Source organism: Macadamia integrifolia, unplaced genomic scaffold, assembly GCF_013358625.1.
Source record: "Macadamia integrifolia cultivar HAES 741 unplaced genomic scaffold, SCU_Mint_v3 scaffold1098, whole genome shotgun sequence".
NCBI classification, from domain to species: domain Eukaryota; kingdom Viridiplantae; phylum Streptophyta; class Magnoliopsida; order Proteales; family Proteaceae; genus Macadamia; species Macadamia integrifolia.
Window position 1 is genome coordinate 101,120 of NW_024868086.1, and position 20,058 is coordinate 121,177.

At 36.2% G+C, this 20,058-nt stretch overlaps 2 protein-coding genes and 1 long non-coding RNA gene across 6 annotated transcripts in view; 1 reads left to right on the plus strand and 2 right to left on the minus strand.

Moving 5' to 3' along the window:
- Window positions 1–905: 905 nt before the first annotated feature.
- LOC122062735 (transcription factor MYB64-like) lies at window positions 906–5,076 on the minus strand. Its single transcript, XM_042626377.1, has 3 exons — window positions 2,156–5,076; window positions 1,911–2,037; window positions 906–1,821 (listed from the first exon to the last, which is right to left on the minus strand). The coding sequence occupies exons 1-3, from the start codon at window positions 2,581–2,583 to the stop codon at window positions 1,039–1,041; spliced, it is 1,338 nt and encodes a 445-aa protein (XP_042482311.1). The 5' UTR covers window positions 2,584–5,076; the 3' UTR covers window positions 906–1,038.
- Window positions 5,077–14,438: 9,362 nt separating this feature from the next.
- On the plus strand, window positions 14,439–16,933 carry LOC122062753. 3 transcript variants are annotated; one of them, XR_006135082.1, is made up of 2 exons: window positions 14,439–14,732; window positions 15,387–16,933. It is a non-coding gene; the product is annotated as an uncharacterized LOC122062753 (long non-coding RNA). The 3 variants fall into 3 exon arrangements; XR_006135083.1 differs by having other exon boundaries at window positions 14,439–14,727; XR_006135084.1 differs by lacking the exon at window positions 14,439–14,732 and adding an exon at window positions 14,742–14,957.
- Window positions 16,934–17,259: 326 nt separating this feature from the next.
- The window catches only part of LOC122062752 (calmodulin), an 8,905-nt gene continuing 6,106 nt past the window's right edge, over window positions 17,260–20,058 (minus strand). For both annotated transcript variants that reach the window (XM_042626400.1, XM_042626399.1), the window contains exons 3-4: window positions 18,531–18,611; window positions 17,260–17,667 (exon numbers count right to left, since the gene is read on the minus strand). In XM_042626400.1, coding sequence (XP_042482334.1) covers window positions 17,533–17,667; window positions 18,531–18,611 — 216 coding nt within the window. In that variant the 3' untranslated portion in view covers window positions 17,260–17,532. The remainder of the gene's footprint in view (window positions 17,668–18,530; window positions 18,612–20,058) is intronic.

The following is a 20,058-nucleotide window of genomic DNA, read 5'->3' on the forward strand; positions in this document are numbered from 1 at the left end:
TCATGATAACCTTTCCTCCAAAAATGAGAAGAGTGTCTCAATATTGCGAGAGTGATGGGCACACCACCCTTGTGCAGCAAGCTAGTGGGTGGCACCAATGGGTGCATAGGACAAGGCATCATCCAATTTCAAGGGGAAGGAAAGGAATAGATACAAGGGGTGCTAGTTTGTGCCATGAGGCCAGTGTGCACAACCTTTAACCTTGAATATCATAAAGGTATAATTTTCACTTTAGTTTATGACTTTAGGGAATTACATAAATGAGAAAAGGAAGCATGCACCACCCTTGTGCATATTCATAAATATCCATATCACATAATTAATAGGTAGACCAAACTGACACTCTCTCACTTAATTCTAACCATGTGAACCTTACATGGATGAGACCATTCTCCAAACTCTCAGTTGTATAATAGATAGATTCCTTCTTATGCTGACATCGTGAGAAACCCTCTCCCCTCCTAAATTTACAATATTTTCAACCAAACTTTGAAGTATTTAACTTGGCAAAGTAACATTTAGAAGTTCCCTTTAGCTCCTTTTGTTTCTTTCTCATGTATGGAACACCTTCCCCCACCCCCCCCCCCTCCGTTCCTCTTTATCTTACCCAAGTTCTTCCATTTGGGTAAATCTAATCGAAAAAAAAAAAAAAAAGTTGAACTGGTTTTGGGTCAGAGATAACTTCTTGTGGGCTGTGTATGCGGGAGCCTATGAGGGAGCCCATGAGACAAAGGTTTCTTAGTTCACCAGTCAAAGGTGAGAGGAATATGGTCTATTATCAGTGATGGACCATAGATGCATCTAATCAAGATGCGTCAAAACAGCAACCGTTATAAAATCAAGAAACGCTTGTTAAACCATAACCAAATTAGGAATCTATTACCAAAAAAAAAAAATTAGGAATCTAACAGGTTTTTTCACAAGTAGCTCTTACAAGAAATAAGGAAATTTCTACAATTACATCACTAGATTCACTACTGAAAGACATAAACCAGCAATAGCTGAGAAGGATTTATCTGGAATCATCTCAACAACACATTAGAAGCTACTGCTATTACCATGATAGAACTGAGAAGAACAGACCATCTCCACCAAATCAATATCTTTCTTACCATTTGAAGAAGAAGAAGAAGACTCATCAGTACTTAGCATCAACAGTTCATTGTCTGAATACCCACATTGGAAATTCTCAGCAACAGAGGATGAAGAAGTGGCTCCTCCATCTAGTAGGTAAGACAGGTAGAGATCTGAGCCCAGATGAGATGTACTTGTGTTTTCAACATTGTCAACTGTGGTAGTTCTTGGGGTCATGGTTGTAGCAGAGAAACCACATTGACCCATCTCAATTTCCTTCTGGTTATCCTCTATCCCACACAATTCCAGAGGACTGAAATTTAAAAGTTCCTGTAGATCATCATCATTTAATGATTCCTCATTTGGTGGCTGTTCATAAATATTATCAAAGACCTGTTGAATGAAAAGAAATTCATCACATGTGGAAGATATAATCGGTGGAGGATTATCTTTTAGTGTGAACTTGGATGGCTCTGGAAGTATGAGATCAGTGCTAGTGCAATTATCCTCCAAAATCTTGCTTCTGATGTAGTCTTCTAGAATAGATGGATGAGATTTTCCTCCATGAAATACTGAGTTTTTTGTCTTTCTCTTTGAATTCTGCCTTCTTTTGGTGGCATTCCAGTGGTTCTTGATGGCATTTTCTGTTCTTCCAGTGATTTGCTTTGCAATCTCTGCCCATTTGTTGCCAACTTTCTTATGGGATTCAACTAACACTCTCTCTTCTTCTTCACTCCATGTATCCTTCTACAACAATCCACCAAGAACCAATATAAAGGAAAGAAAACTAACACTGAACACAACCAAGAAAACAATAATGGAGGTTGGAATTCAACCTTGATATCAGGACGAAGGTGATTATGCCATCGTTCTCGGCACTGCTTTCCGGCTCGTCCAGACAACTTCTGAGCAATCTGAGCCCATTTTCTTACACCATACTGCTTCACCAATTTAACCAAGAGCCTTCAAACCATGAAGAACAACATATAAATAAATAAATAAATATATATATATATATATGTATATAAATTTAACACTTAAATAAGCAGATAAAATGTGAAAATGTCTCATGCAGTATTACCTATCTTCTTCATCTGTCCACTGCCCTTTAATCCGATTAGCAGAAGCTCCAGGTTTCACTTTCTTCCCCAACTCGGCTTCTTTCTGTTCTCTCAAACCCACGTTATGATTCCACTCTTGGGTAATGTTAAGGGACCCACCATCTAGGAACAACCCATCAACAAAGCTAATGTCTTGAAGAGTCTGGGATGAAACTCCAGTTGGGTAACCATCAATTGCACCAACAGGACAAGTAGAACAAGAAGAAACACCAAACACATTTGGAAAACCAAGTGTCTCTATTTGACTCTCAGTTCTTTCTATTTGTTTCTGTGACAAATCATTTGGACTCCAGAGAAACCTTCCTAAAGCCGTCAATGGCCTAGTGGATCTAGCCAAGTGGTGGTTCTTGGCTGGAATCCTGTAGCCTATACCAGCTCCTCCTACCATGAATGTAGCTTGAAGAAGATGAAGATGAAGACAAGAAAAGAAACGACTTCGAAAGGTATGCGGTTTTGGTGTATTTCCTCCCCTAGATTTAATGTTCAGTCCCTTGACCTTCTCTCGGACAGGAGCTGAAAGAGGAGTGGAGAGATTAGTGGGCAAGTAATTAAGCAGGGATTAATGGATTCATTTGAAAAAATTGAAAAAAATGGAAAATTATGGAAAGTTTAATTTTATAAATTAAATAATTAATTATGAGAGGAGAGGAAATCAGGGAGAATTTCAAGCTTTTCTCATTAATCATTTGGTCTATGATTAACTCATCCATTGATTTTAAAAAGATCCAAGGCCAAAAGATAATGGAATATTTCTTAAAGTTTGATCAGTTATGCGAGGGAAGAAATTGGACCAGAATTTCAAGCTCTATTGTTAATCATATAGGCTAAGATTTAAGTTGTAATTAGAGTTAATGAATATACATAATTGGACAAAGTTTTCTATCCGAGAGCGGTCCTACGCCACAGACACAGGGGCGCAATAACCATTGTAGCCCTTCTAGTGGGGTGCAACCCTATGTCTGGGTACAAGGGCCACTCTCGGATGGAAAACACTTGCCTATGTATATTTGATCAATTATGAGAGAAATTGGAGCAGGATTTCAAGTTTTCTTGTTAATCATTTGGACTAAGGATTAAGTTGTAACTAGAGTTGATGAATATATATAGATTTTTTTTTTCTTTTCGGTATACTATATATAAGGATGGATTAGTGCGAGGTTTTAGTCAAGGAACAAAAATGATTATAAAGAATATATGAATGGACATGTTGGAAGTGACTGTAAAGGCTATGGAAGAATACATGGAGGATATGATTTTAGAGATAAATGAGGGAACTTCAGCCTTAGATTTTGCTAGGTTTATTTATATGGTATTTGTTGACATAGAAAAAGTTAATTGGCAAGTGTTAGAGAAGGGAAGTGTTTAAAGTAAATATATAGACATAACTAAAGATATGTATAATGTTGTGGTGACTAGTGACTAGTGACTAGTGTAAAACTTTGGGGGGACAAGATAGTGAATTCCTAATTACAATTGGGTTACATCTTTTTGGTAAAATTACAATTGGGTTACATCAAGGATTAGCTTTAAACACATAGTTATTTATATTTATTATAATTGAATTAACGAAAGACATTCAAGATCAGGTCTCTTAATCGATATATGTTTTTTGCTAATGATATTATTTTGGTGGATGAGACAAAAGCATAGATTAATATGAATTATAGAGGTCAATCTTGGAATAAAAGGTTTTCATATAAGTACAATGAAAACAAAGAATACGGTATGTAAAATTAGTTATAATAGGACAGATAATGAGTTTGTGAAAATTGATGTGAAGTAGATTCCATAAGCATACTCGAAAATTTAGTTACAACCTTGGATTTTCTTATTGATGGTCTTTAATGTGTCAAATAATTTTTACTTTATTTTTTGCCCTATTAGTATCACACACTTTTTTTAATGCGAGTAAATCCTATCATTTCACAAGCATACTCAAAAATTTTCTGATAGTAATATAATAATAAGTCAATTTCAAATAATTTTTTATAACTCTTTTTTATTCTTAAGTTAAAGAACTTTTACAAATAAGACAAAGGACAATCAAAAGATGTCAAGTTCTAAATTCACTTTTCAGAGGCGTCATTTAGTCAAGGAAACTACTTATTTGTTGTCATCAAAATAGTGAACTAAGAAATTGTAATCTTTTTTTGATTTCCCTTTTTCTTATTTCCAAAAATTTATATAAGGGTAAAATAGCATTTTTAGTTACCAGGTTAAAAATGTAATGTCAATATAATCCTCTCTCTTTGCAACCGCCAACATTACTTCTCCCTCAAATTCCCCAATTTGTCTTTAGATTATCACTTTTGTCATTGTGAAGTCTATTGGAGTGCTCATTCAATGAGTTCCAAGAGCAATATTTGAGAATTGTTTCTTGACCTAGGTGTCGTTCAAAATTTTATTCCAAGTATTTTTTAATGAAATAAAATAAAAAATAATTTAAAAATTCCTTTTGAAAGTGGGACCTTTTTGAAAAATAAGTATCCAAATTAATTCATTTTTAGACCATTTTTCAAATGCCACGTTTTTATGATGACAAATCACATGATCATGAAATTTGGATCAGTTTCAAGGATTCGGTTCTTCTACAGAGCTGGGGTACGCAGGATGATGTTTTTGAGGCAACCTCTTGTGTCAACATGTGACGCATAGGTGATTGAGTGGTCTGGTGGGATGAAGTCGCAGACAGGTCAATAGACATTTAGAACACCTGGTTTCTTGTTTTCTTTCTTATCTCCCTCTTTCTCTTTCACTTTCTGGGTGGTAGCCGAAAATAGGGTTGAAATCCTAGTTATCAATTCGGCCGAATAATTTGCAAATTATTCGGTCTAACCGAAGTTTTTCGAATTTAATCAAAAATTCTGATCGAATCCGAATTAAAAATAAAATTTGGTAAAATTCACGATTTTTTCAAAAGTGAATATAAAACGCGAATAATTCGGACCGAATCGGATTAAACCGAACTATTCGGTCCACTTAAACAGTATTAAAAAAAAAAAAAAACCCAATAAGCTTTTTTGACCGCTTTTTTGACCGAATCCTTAAATTAATCAATCGAATTATTCCGAATAATTCTCCGGCCGAATAACTCTCGAATCCGAATTTTCTAACTATGGTTGAAATAGGAACCCAACCCAACCTTAGTCCCCAAAACTCAATTCAAGCCCAATTCAATTCTATCAAGGTCATGGTCAGGCCTAACCTTGTCAGGCTCATGCCAATCCAACCCGATCCAAATTGACCCTGATTGACCTTGTTTTTGCAATTGGGGTTGGGGTCACATTGGAAGAAATTACGAAATTTTGTATTTGTAGAAATTGGGTATAAGAATCAATGACACAAATTTCATTATTTTAGATAAAAGGATAGGATGACAACCCTAAATTATATTATATAAATCAGGGTTAAACTCAATGAGAAGAAGAGAGAAGGAGGAGTAGAGAAAAGTAGCCAAAAAAAAAAAAAAAAAAAAAAACCTCAGGTTACCAGGTGAAAAGGGAGTAATCTAGGTATTTAAAAACGGTATGAAAAAAGAGATGTATAAGTTTGAATGTAGAGGAGTATTAAAAAAATGTTGAAGGTAGGGGAGTTTTAGTAAATATAGCTAAGTGTAAGGGAGTGATAGTAATTGCCCCAGTGATAAATTCTTGCCTGAAACAGCGAACCTCTTGAAAATTACTTGGGTTTGATCTGAGAGTCAACATACAAAAATCGAAGCTTGGATTCATCTCGATCGGTACATAGAAGATCATGGTTCTATTAGAGTCTCAGAATAAATGTTCCTTCGAGGTTCTGAATCCTCAGGAGGATCCCAATGGTGGCTAAAAAGAAAGAACTACCGCTCAACTATGAGAGAGAGAAACGCAGAGGAATCACTTGGACATCCTCAGATTGGATCTTTCCATGCACTTCTCACTCCTGGACTTCCCTATTTTTCCAAGTGGTACGTACAAGAAGGAAAATGTTCTATCTGTAAAGACAGACTTCAATGAGATAATAAGCAAGAAAATGGTTATTTTTGAGGAATTACCAATCTCCAAAAAGGCAAGCTAGAGTCAAACCAAACTTCATGAGAACTTCAAAGGGTACAACACTCACACTAACTCCTAACACCAACATCCTAAATTTTTGGAAACTATCCTCCCAACATTAACATGTTAATTTCACAAGCTCCTAAGGACTTGACAAAACCCAATCTGATTCCACCAAAAAAAAAAGACAAAACCCAATCTGAAACCATAACAGACCTTGTCACTCTTACACGCATGGGCTCTTAATGAACTGACACAACCATGACTAACTGTGACTCTTTCAACACCTTATTTTCATTGCTCAAAGAAAAAACCCAAGTACTAACTCAGCACTCAAAATACGTGGACACATGGATATTTCATCACCAGCCCATATCAAAATCTCTCTTAATTTCGTCATCTCAGCCTCTACTCCTCAGTTTATTCAGTTGAGTACACCCTCTCACTTGGGCCAACCTGTTGCACCACACAATGAGGTTTTGTTAACTATCAAAAAGTTAGTAATTATTTGACCATTACTAACTATATTTATTTTCAAAAAAAAAAAATCTGTAATATATTAGTCAACCACAACCTCAGGATCATGGTTCGTCATTGAGTCTGCAAATCCCTTATCTACTGAAGATGATGTTCTATCATTCTTCTTTATCCTGCAAAGTGCTATTTCTGGAGACTGTTCCACAACAGAACATCTGGTTAGAATATGAAATATTAATGAATACAAAAAGAAGAATGAAATTTGAAGATTTTTTTAAGGGTGTCAATTATATATCTATGGTTTCTAAAAAATTAAACAAATTAAATTAATTTGTACTGACCTTTGTAAGTGTGTACTCGTGCATGATCCAATTAGTCTTCCTTGCACTTTTAGATATATTGTTATTGTCATCAGTAAAAATATGATATGTCAACTGTCTAAAATAACCTATTACACTCGTCTGATGAAGGTTATCCCTAAGTACTTTAAAACGACCTGCTCTCCAAAATCCTTTACCAGCTCCACGCTTCGCTCTGCAATTGTTTCGTGAATTCTTTCTCAGACTAACAAAGAGGTATACTGATTCTTTGGCACCACGGTTAATATTGTCAGCTCCTGTAAAAAGCATTAAGACCATCATAAATTCATAATTAAATTCCATTTGTAGCTCTCAATTCAGTAGGTGAATGCAAAATGTTTGTATCGATTAAATATATTATTTTATAAATTGTAAGTATCAGATCCTTAGGTCAAAACATTCTCATACCTCCCTGGTCTGTAGATTTAGAAACCATTAAATGTAGAGAGAGAGAGAGGATTCCAAATCCATGGACCAAGGATATATGAGAATGTTCTCGTACGTTAACCTGATCCGGACTCTAGGTCATCCCCGTCCTTGGGAGAACCCCTTAAGTGTTTCCACCTTGATACTGTACCCACTTATGACACCAAAGGTTAAATAAGTCATCAAAGGGAATCACCACTAGATTAAGGTCCAAGGACCCACAAATGATAACCCTTCTTTGCATAAGGAGACTCAGCAAGGGAATCATCACCTAGATTAAGGTCTAAGGACCCACAAATGTTAACCCTTCTTTGCATAAGGAGACTCAACAAGGGAATCACCACCTAGATTAAGCTCTAAGGACCAACAAATGATGACCCTTCTTTGCATAAGGAGACTCAGACTCAACAAGGGAATCACCACCTAGATTAAGGTCCAAGGATCCACAAATGATGACCCTTCTTTGCATAAGGAGACTCAACAGAAAAATATAAACCCATTAACAACTTTAGTTGAGATTTTCAGGTTGACCCTTACCATGGCTAAGAATTTAAGAGAGAGAGAGAGAGAGAGAGAATTTCTAATATTTCCACAATAGATAGTAAAATTATATTTCCTACAGTGATAACCTAAATCCGACATCTAACAATTCAATAAAAATAAATAAATAAATAAAAGAGTTATCTAAAAAGAGATAGAGAGAGAGAGAGTGTGTGTGATAACCCTTCTATACTTACATATTTATAAGGTGGAAGTAATTATCTGCCACTTAGCAAGAGAGAAGATTGCTGGAGCTACGATAGATGCTAGTGAGATATCACCAAATTGCAGAAAGAGACACAGAGAGAGATCCCTTATGGATACAAAAAAAGAAAGTGCATGCGGCTGCCTAGTAGACACTCGTTGTTGAATAACAAGGTCGCAGGAGTAACGACAGAGACTATTGAGAGATCACTTAATTGCAGATAGAGATCGAGAGAGTTCCCTTCTGGATACAAAAATAAAAAATAGAAAATGAAGAAAGCAAGCTGCTGAATAAACACTCATTCATGAATAATAAGAAGCAAAATTTAAAAAAAAAAAAAAGAAAATAATAAGTACCTGGTACGTTCCATGGCTCGGTGCTGTAAACATCGAAGTACTTCACTGTATTTGGATGGAACTTTCTCCCACTCAATCTCCTACGCAGATAATAGTGTAGCAGCTCTTTGTCCGTTGGACAAAACCGATATCCCACTGGAAATCTCCCTTCTTCTTCTTCTTCTTCTTGTGCCAAACTTGGCTCTGAATTGTAGACAGGAAGTTTCTTAATTGCATCTGAAGGAAGCATTTCACCACTTATCTCTTCTTCAGGTAGCAACCTTGGCTCTGTACTGCAAACATTAAAGTCCTGCAATGCGTCCAAAGAGATCATTACATTGCTCATGTCTACGTCCAAAGGGAGCATTACATTCCCACTCACCTCTTCGTTTAATGGAAAGCATGGTATTTCGTTGAAGCCCTCTTGATTTAGTTGTAAGGAGTTGCAAACATCAAGGTCCTTAGTTGGATGGGAAGAGAGCAATATTCCACTAATCCTTTCTTCTGATGGTGAACTTGATGGTTCCATGATAGAAACATCAAGATCCTTAACAGTAAGAGTAGACCCAGACCCCGGAAATTCCATCTCTTCTGCTGGTGGAATATCAAAGTCCGACCAAAGATCCGCCGTCCATTCCCCGGAGGGTGGCTGAAATTGATCCCATGATCCCATCTCTTCTTCTGTTTTTAACCAAATAAAAAAAATTAAAAAAGAAAGAAAGAAAGAAAGAAGGAAGGTGAACTCATTGAAGAGAATGTAAACAAATAATACCCAACAATTAGAACAATGAAAGAAACTCGATCAACATACAATCCTATAAAGAATAAAAAACTGAGTTCAAGAACACTTTCTTACTTACCTCACACGTTTGCCTCACAAGAAACAACTTCCTCTCTTCCTCGATCGATGAAGACTAGAGACTCACCACTCACACCTTAGGTAGTAGAGGAAGAAAATGACATTCAACAAGCAAGATTTTGAAGAATAGAATGTAAGACTACTAACACTCACTTCACACTCCACACTTCACACTTCACACTTCACACTTCACAACTGGAGAAGAGCTATGGGGTGTAGCGATGGCAAATATATAATGTCAAAAATCATTCATTTTCAAACTCAACGTCAAAAGAGGAGGGCGGAGTTGCACGTGGAGGGACCTACATGGGTGTCCGACAAAACAAATCGAGCTAGTGGTAGTGGTAGTTGTGGTGGTAGAGGTAGTTGTGGTGGTAGAGGGAGTGGAACATATTTCTTAGACGGATTCCTTTTCCCTTGCTTTCTGGGTAAGAACTAAGAACCTAGAGGAGCCTTTTATTATTGTCAGTTTGTTGGGTCCTCTTGTGAACTTAAAAAAAACGAGGGATTGAGTGTTGTGAAAATAGATCTTCTCCAACTTCAAAGTTAATTTAGTGGTTGGGAGTGCTTGGATACGTATTATCAGATGTTGATAGGTGTTGAGATGTGCAATCAAACCTTTTCAACCCTTGGATTAGGGTAGCGAGTGTATTGTAATAGAAGATGAAGACATAGTGGCTCATCCCTCTTAACATGGCCGCTTTACTTACTGTGGTCATGCCCACTTCGATGCACTCCACAATCACCATCACCACAAAGGAAACCACGTCGTAAAAAACTAGCTTCGATTCCATCTTCTCTCTCTCTCTCTCACTGATCAGTGAACGGGAATGAGGTAGGTAGTTTCTGTGATGTTTCATACATTTAAATAGAAAACAAAAAACAAAAAACAAAGAATGATTGATGAGATCTGATGTTGTTTTTATTATGTTAATTATAGTAATTATAAATACTACTCTATCCAATAATAGCTAAAAATAAGTAAATAATCCCAAAGCAAGAGAGAGAGAGAGACTAATAATACTCTCTCTACATACAATGGATATATGGAGAGAGAGCAGAACACAGATTTTGAGAGAGAGAGAGAGAGAGAGAGAGAAAGATTTTAGATCTTAGGAGAAAACAAAAATCTGACGAATCTTGGGAGAGAGACATGTGTTGGTTAGATAGATTCTAAGAATGATGATTAGGGAGTGAAGAGAGGGTAAGAAATTTTCAATCGTTGTTGTGTAACGTTTTCAAATATCAATCGATTTAGGTAATGATTAGATTAGTAAGATCCTAAGGAAATAATTCGTAGGGCCTACACTCGATGGACGATGGATATGGTTTTCAAATAAGGAGCGGGACCTTGAGTTTTATATAATATATGCACGGATTTGAATCGGCTGATCCATATCCGATATCTAGGATTAGGGTAGATTACGGCCAATTCCAATTGATTCCAGAATCTAGATTGATTCTATGCTTATTGATATCATCTGCCAATCCAAAACCAATACTTCAAACCATGTTCCTAAAAATTCCAATGGCTTAGCTTGACTTGACTTGATCATTGTGGTGGTGGTAGTGGTAGTGGTAATTTTCCCATTTTAAGGATAGAACGATTTTCACACAAGGATTCGATGATCCCTATTCATTTACATTGAGCCCTTTTATAGGGAAAGGAGTAAATTGGATTCCACACATAGTGAATCCCATATGAGTCCTTATGATTACCGACACATAAAAGCAAATAGTACAAAGACATCATTACAAGACAATACAATACATTATGACAACACATTATTAAAGCACATTTTACTTTTTGATAAAGCACACGTCTTACGAGAAGATAACTCTAGTCGTTATCAGAACTGTGAGGGAGTGGAACATATTTTTTAAACGGATTCCTTTTCCCTTGCTTTTTGGGTAAGAATTAAGAACCTGGAGGAACCTTTTATCATTGTTAGTTTGTTGGGTCCTCTTGTGAACTTAAAAAAAAGTGGGATTGAGCGTTGTGAAAATAGATCTTTTCCAACATCAAAGTTAATTCAATGGTTGGGAGTGTTTGGATACATATTACCAGATGTTGATAGGCGTTGAGATACGCGATTAAACTCTTTCAATCCTTGGATGAATCGTTGGAGGGTGGTTGGAAGATGCAGTCGTTGGAGAAGAATTAGATCTGAACATTGTATGTGGAGGACCCACATGTCAGACAAAGTTTTCTTAGAATACAGATCAAGTCTTCGTATAAAAATCATTCTCGATGTTTGATCTACGCTTGGATGTTATTAAAAATAAAAATCAATTAAAAGATGAGGGAGATGAAATAAAGTCTAAGTATCTCTCCCCTCTCTTAATTGGTTTTCGTTTTTAATGGAATCTAAACGTGGATCAAACATCTAACGAATACCTAATCCGGACTCGTTTTCTCCATCCCAAGAGCTCCTTTTAACATACGGGAGATTATTATTGCAGTGCAAGTGCTAGTGTCAGTGCCGACATGTTTAAAGAAGAGGACACGTGCTCCATGTGTCACCACTTCACTGAAGTCCCGGAGGCCAGGAAGGTGGGAAAAAGCAAAGATTTTGTTCGTTTTTCTCCCGATCTGTTGGTTGCAGCTGTAAAGGCTATGAGGGGTCAAATCAGTTTGGCATGATGTGTGAAGCATAAAAGATGGATCCAATCAGCATATTATGATACTCCAGATTCGCATCTTCCCTTTCACTAACAAAAGAATATTGATCAATTTGTGGCGGGTAGTGCTGTAGAGCACAAATTAATATATATATATATATATATATATACCGACATATGGGTGTCGAATTTGAAGGCTTTTAAATTCTTAATTCTTATCCGCATGATACTTCTTTAGTCACAGTTTTTCAATTTATTGATTTTAACACTATGTAATGGGGACATGACATCTTGAATGATATTTAAGTTGAGGTTATAATCCAAATTAATTTTCTTATATTTTCTCAAGATGATAAGATAGAGTGGTTTGTATCTCCTAATGGAACATTTACAGTGAAAAATGCTTATCACCTACTATCTAATCGGAGAGTAGAGGACCTTGTGAAGCTTCCAAACACTTCTACTATTCATTCATGGGATCAAATTCCAATTGAAGTCTAGAAATGTATTTGACAATGCAAAACCACTCCTAAAGTGCAACATTTCCTTTGGCATGCTTATGTGTCGTAGGAACTTACTTAATGAATCAATTTGTGGACATTGTGCTATTCAAGAAGATATTTCTCATATCATTCTCTATTGCGATTTTGCTACAGCATTGCAGACTCTCTGACTAGGAGGGTCCTGTCAATAACGTGTACGAGGGTCTGACCAAATTCCAATTCATGGATATTGGAGATGTGTCAATCTCCATCCATGAGTACTACATGTATTCTATGAATAAATTCCCCCTCCCCTCTCATGGGTTGGGGTTATTCTGCCAAAAAACAAAAGAATATTTATTAAGAGGTTTGGGGATCTAAACTTGAGATTCGTATCTCCTCTTTCCCCAACAAAGGAAGAGAAAAAAATAGAATAAGGTAATTTTTTTTTAGATAATTTATATGTATTAAAGATAAAAGATATAAAGATATAAAAATACAAAAAATGGCAACCATTACAACTTTTTTGGGTAGACCAAAAGAAAGGAGAGGTTTCTAAATCAAGTAGGACAAATCCTAGAACACAACTGCACAAGCCATGAAATATAGAAAGTAAAAATTGTGCAATTAGGAAAAAATACTATGAAAGAGTTAAGTAACCCAATCACGGGAACGAAGATAGTATGTCAGACACTAGAACGGGACACTTTTCATGCAATGACTCTGCGGTGGAAAACTTCTCACTATTGGATAGCTCAGGTTTCAAAAGACAATAGGACCACAAAGTTTCAAAAAACAATAGGACCACGCTTCCTCTGAAAAATCCAAATGAGTACCATCTATATTTTCAACTCGATGGATCACCTCCACACTATGGTTTAGCTCAACTTGATCGATCACTTCCTCACTATGTTTCAACTCTGTCTCTTCCTCTAGAGAGAGAATGACTGTGGCTCTCTTCGAGATATTCTCCTCCATAAGATTTGAAAAAGAGGTAAGTAACCATGTATGGATTATCAAAAAACCATCCCTCGTCGCTCGAGCATCATCCATTGTGATCTAATCTCCAAGTTCACATCCTCCCTTTCCTTGAGAATGGAATAGAATATTTATCAAAAACCATCCCTTGTAGCTCGAGGCATCATCTTTTTTTTTTTTTTTCCTTTTATTATTAAAGAAGAATTATTTTAATTTCTTTTTCTTTTTTTTTAGAAAAAAAAATTATTGAAACCTGGGAAGGCCGAATTACAGCACTCAAACATAAGAGCCTAGGAGATGATGGGGAGGGGACTCGAGGCATCATCCGTTGGTCTCTCTCACTCTCTCTCTCCTTTTAAAATGATTTCCCTACGGCCCTGCCATGAATCGTACCTCCATTGGTGCTGCCCATTAGATTCTTACACTCCAGCAGTGTGTCTATCGAGCTAAAATTATCTGCAATGAGTGATTAGGTGCAATAAACATCCAACGGTTGAGAAGATATAATTATACACCCTAGTCATTAGATACTCATTGCACATCATCGTCTCACTACAAACAATTTTGGGTCATTAATATCTATCCTAAAAAATAAAATCAAATAAAATAAAAAATCGATTCTTTTAGCCTATCTAAAAGAGCAGATCATGATTCTTTCCTCAGGTTACTGATCATCTACAGAGAGTTTCAGGTTTAATACCGCCAAGTGACCTAGCTAGGTCCCCCAGGTGGCTCAATCACTACTCTCTCTCTCTCTCTCTCTCTCTCTGTCTCTCCCACCTCCCTTTTCCTCTTCTCTCACGTTCCTAATTTCCCTCGCTCTCATATTCCTCTCTATTTCTAAAATATAATCTATTATATATTATCTTTGTTAATTCTTATCTCACCTTCTATCTTTTTTTTCTAGAATATCACATCTTATATCTTGGGACAATCTATATTTTTCATATTTTCTACTAAAAAAATCTCTATCTTTTTATATTATCTACTCTAATTGATTTCCTAATTTTCTTTAATTTCCTTATCATAATAACTCTCTATTTCTTTTTTCAAACTTTTTATACATACATCCTCGCTATAATCTTTCTCTCTTCTTAGATTCCATGTCTTTCTCATAGAGACTTCTTCTTTTCCCGATTTCCTGGATATCTCTCTTTCCTCTCAAGTCTGAATCTAAACTAGAAAGGAATTTCTTTACAAAAAAAAAATCACATGGTATGGTAAGGATAAAAAAAAAATCCCTCTCATTTTCCATTTTATCTCCTTCTGCACCCACTCTCTTATTATTAATTTTCTCATGAGTCTTCTCAACCTAGACCTCCCTTTTTCCGGTGACCACTCAGTTGGGTATCTGTGTGCCATCTTATGGGTTTTAGTTGACTTGGGTCTCATGTTTTTTATATCGTTTTCATATGAATCTTGTCAGAATCGGATGTTAATCCGAGGTCATATGCTGTTCTCTAAATGTTTCCCCTGGTTTGAATACTCTATTTAGTTTTGGGATTATGTATTGCTACTAATTTCTTGGGGGTCCAAGATTTTAATCTGAGAGTATATTTCGATTCTATTGGCATGGGCTAAAACTATTTCTTCCATTCTTTATGTGTTATCAGTTGTCTTCAAACAGATATTTGTTTCTGTTTCCCTTCTTTGGAGCCAAAAAGTTTTTTATCTTGGACTGTTGATCAGAGTTTAGATTTTCGAACTTGTTGGTTTTGGCAGAATCTGTCATAGGATAATATTCTGTTTTGGTTTATCATGTTTGGGGGCACAATATGATCTGATTTTTTTTGCTTCTTAGTATCTGCTCTTTCTAACAATGATTTCTTCAGCTGAAGTGCTCCTTTTTAATTGTTCCTTTTATTGAAAAATAGATTTCGACCTCGTATTCTTATCGATGTGAGCAAGATAGACCTGACCACTACTATCTTGGGGTTCAAAATATCAATGCCAATTATGATTGCTCCAACCGCCATGCAAAAAATGGCACATTCTGAAGGTACTGCCCTGTTTCCTTAAGCTCGTGCTCTAATCAAGTTTGGGCAAAGTAGGAATTATTTATCGTTAATGAAACATGAAAAATACCTATTTCCATTTCACTCGAGCCTAGGTCTGTTACTTGACTGATCCATTTCAAGTTTTAATTTTTATTTTATTTGTATCTCTGGAATTATCCACCCAGTCAACTGAATCTTGGTTTGCTTAGGATAGATCCAGAGGCCTTACTTGGTTCTATAATGGGAGCTGTTATCAAGACTTGTTCAGCTTAAGTTGACTTGAAACTCATTTGAGTATTAGAAATATGGTGTTTCCACTGTTAGATTTATATTCTGAGTTTGCAATTGAATTTCTAAAGTTTTTGAGAAAGTGAGGATTTCTTTTCTCTTTCCTGGTTTTGAAGAAATTCACTCAAATGCAATCTAACCTGCTAACTTTAGTGCTATATTGATTATGAAAGTCTTCTATTATAAATTTGAATGGAGGTAAATGATGCAGCAATACATTTGCTGAATCTAATCTGTTGAAAAACCAGATGAACGAATTTGAGTAGGCAAATGCATTGGTGACCACTCAGGTGAGCTGCTACCTCTTCTATTCCTACAATCACTGGTAAGTTATCTCTCTCTCTCTCTCTCTCTCTCTCTCTCTCTCTCTGTTATGTGTGTATCCTTTGTGAAAAAAAAAATGCAAGTCTTCATTCCTTGATATGTACAATCAGGTTTCCCTTCCTCGGAGATGCAGCCACAATTGTATGGTTTTATAATTGTGGACTGAGCTCTCTCTCTCTCTCTGTTATGTGTGTATCCTTTGTGAAAAAAAAAATGCAAGTCTTCATTCCTTGATATGTACAATCAGGTTTCCCTTCCTCGGAGATTCAGCCACAATTGTATGGTTTTATAATTGTGGACTGAGCTTTGAAAATCCAGTAAAGTTTGGGCTGTGAGAAGGAAACTTTTGCAAGAAGCCATTTGCAAGGATCTACCACCAGGCACCATTAAGTTCTCTTCCACGCTTGCTTCTATTAAGGAAACATGAAACTTAAAACTGCTACATTTGGCTAATGGATCCGAAACCCTTTTCTTTACAAAGTATCTCAGTGCCAAAATCTCATTGGTATATAATCCACCATCAGACTAACATTGTTTTCCGGTTTCAATTATTGATTGGGTGCGATGGAGTGAATTCAATTGTTGCAAAATGGTTGGGTCTTGAAATACCAATCTTTTCTGAGAGATGGGCAATAGGTGTACTGTGGAATACTCGGGTGGCCATGGCCTTGAACCATCAGTTCTTTGGAAATGGCTCTTGCTGTGGTATGATTCCTTGTGATGAGAACATTGTATATCGGTTTTTCACATGGACTGCTTCTTTAGTATGTCATACATATATATCATTAGTTTTAAAATGGGTTATTTATGGATTTTCTTGGAGGATTAATCACTCAATATGTTTTAACATAAAATACTCAAAAAGGGAAAATGTTTTTCCCTTCTACAATATTTAACAGATTTTTTTATTCATAAAAATTTATGTTCCTTCTTTTCTGCTTTCTTTGAGCCAAACTCTATAATTAGATACTTTAAATTATTTTTCTTTTCTTTCCAATTTAGACTGAAATAAATTGACTCTTACAAAAGTTAGGATCAATTAATTTTACAAAAGATAATTTTTAGAATGCATTTAAATTTTCGTAGATATTTAATTTCTTTACGACTTGACAAGTACTCACATATGCAAACACGTGCATTTCAGTTTTACTAGTATTATATAAGCATAAAGCATGTAACAAGCACAATCATCAATGTTGAAGGAAACACCCAAAAAATGAGCTAAGTAGAAGGGGCTACAAGCTAAAGATATAAATACTACTAAAGATAAATGGTTCTGTGTAGCCCACATTTGAAAGGTAAGATGATACTTTTACTAGTACTGCATAATTACTACTGTGTGACATCTACATTATAAAGCTAAAAGCTCAGTATATCATTGGAGGCGCACTCGAACCGCCAACAACGGCCTTCACTTGGCCAGCATCATCCTCACAAACTCCTGGTAATCGACTTGACCATCACCATCCACATCTGCTTCTCGAATCATCTCATCCACTTCCTCATCTGTCAACTTCTCTCCCAGATTTGTCATTACATGCCGCAGCTGCTCAAAATCAAAAACACAAAAATGAAGCCCATCTTTGAATATGAAAGTGTCTCAGCAGAATGTAGCTACATCTTGGGATCGATTTACAGGGGATGTGTGTGTTTTTTGTTTTTATGGTTACCCAGTTTTTTTCTACTTTCCCCCTTTTTCTTCCACATGGCAAAAGTTCAGACTTCTATTCCTATCATATGCCATGTGGCAAAAAGAAACCCTCTTTACCACTTTCAGTGCCAAAGAACTGAGGAATATGGCAACAATATAAGATCCTTCACAATGAAGAAGTGGAACACACGAGCACAAGGAATGGAAATGTGCAAGGCCATTAAACATGGCAAATCCAGAGAATTCTCTAAGGCCCAGTTTGTTTGGCGGACGGACAAAAATAGACGGGAAAGGAGAAGTTATTGGGCCTACATGTAATGGTGTTAAAAATAGGAAAGAGAAGGAAAGGGAACTATGGTAAACAATGGAATTTCATAACTTTTTATTCCAATACGTAATAAAAAAGTATTGGGCTTCACATGTAATAAAGTCATTCTCCTCCCCTCCCCCCTCCAAAAAAACATCCTAACTTTGGAGAATGATGGGGTGAGAGAAATAGCTTGCCATGCAGGTAGACAAGTTCCTTAATTCAAGGATGGTTGTCTGCTTAGTTTCCCACCCTCGCAAATAAACATCAGCCTTTTTCAGAATTTTATGGAAAACCCTACAATAATCCCACCCCTTTACTCCCAATCCACTATTTTTCATCAAACAAACAGAGCCTTAGGAGAGATGGTCTAAAATCACCATGTGATCATCCAAATGTTCAGGTTCCAATGCAAACATTATACAAAAGAGAAGTTCATAAACAGTCTTACCTCTGCAGCTGAGATGTAACCATTTTGGTCCTTGTCAAAGACTTTGAAGGCTTCCTTCAATTCTTCCTCAGAATCAGTGTCCTTGAAAAGTAGAAAGACTATTAGAGAGCAAGAATATTCCAAACGCAAGGAAATATACCAGGCCAAATGTCTAAATTGTTCTTATTATGTAGGACTTGCAATGAGCTGAGACATTATGATGGTCCTATATTATCTTAACGCTCTGTTTTGCAGCTCATGAGCCAAGAGACCAACTCTGTCATGCCTTCTCACTGTATAGACATGCTAAAGCCCCACAAAGGGCAGGAAAAGAGGATGAGAGCATAACAGAAGTTTGGCACTCCACACCTAAATTAAGCATTGATCTGTAGTGGGCATGGCTTTCTAAAACCCAAACAGTTCATATATATATTATGTTAAGCACATAATCACATGGGCTTTGAACTTTGGACCTGATCAGCAGGATAAGTTGGCTAGACTTTGTGAACAAAGATTACTTTTCACATGCCTGTGCTACAGTCCCAGGGTGATGAAACTAAGACAAGCTAAGCAAGATCCTATCAACTCGCTCGGTCTTTGAGTAATGTGATTGAAATGGAAAATGACTAGGCCTTATCTGCAATATGTGACCATTTTCTGTCAATCTACCGTCAATTTTTCCAATCCCCGGCAGACAAAATATGGGTTCACAAAAATATGGGAATGGCTATCACCTCCATGAGTAGAAGTAATTAGGATTTCTCAATCACAATTCTAATGGACTGAAACACGTAAAGTAGCCTAGTAATAAATAAAATAAGTCCTAAAACAGAGACTATTATCACTAAAATTACCAATTTTTTATTTACACCAACAGATATATTGCTTTAGACACTCAGTTAACAAAGTACTGCAAAGAAAAATAGAAATTAAATTAAGAAATGGGTATAAGGTGACAAGGCATCTAAATGTGACGAGAAGCGTCAAGTGTAAAAATAAACTAAAATAGTTTCCATTAGCACACACAAATTCATTCTCCGTGCTAAAAAGCGACCATGGTATTGCCAGCAGGTAATATGTTTTAGTCAACAGACTCAACACATGCCATAAGCAAACTTATTAATATTGCAGCTTTAAGAAATTCTCACCATAAATTAAATTAGTTATTAAGCAAATTTGAGTGCTCCCCCCCCCCCCCCCGGGGTGAATTTTCATGGAGCAGAGAATGTCTAGCAGTCCAGTACAGTGGAAGTATAATCAAATAGGCTATGACACAAAGAATGAAAACCCTTGTTACAGAGACTGACTTTGAATATTGCTTGTTAGATAGTCTGTTATTATGAGACAATCCATATAGTTACAATAAAATAGCCACCGTAAACTAGCTATTAACTAACTGTGGAAAATTAGCTGATAACTACTCATTGTAAACTAGCTGCTAACCAGGCATTATATACTAGTCATTAACTAGCCGCTGTAAATTAGCAGTTATAAACTAGCCATTATACAGCACGTCTCTTTAACACTTCTCACCCCTAGAAACCCAACC

Excerpts from the sequence above, each read along its gene's own strand:
- LOC122062735 (XM_042626377.1), bottom strand. The coding sequence starts at position 2,583 with ATGGTAGGAGGAGCTGGTATAGGCTACAGGATTCCAGCCAAGAACCAC. Across the intron at positions 2,038-2,155 it reads TGGACAGATGAAGAAGATAG|GCTCTTGGTTAAATTGGTGA; the intron begins GTAATACTGCAT and ends CATGGTTTGAAG. Across the intron at positions 1,822-1,910 it reads ACCTTCGTCCTGATATCAAG|AAGGATACATGGAGTGAAGA; the intron begins GTTGAATTCCAA and ends GGATTGTTGTAG.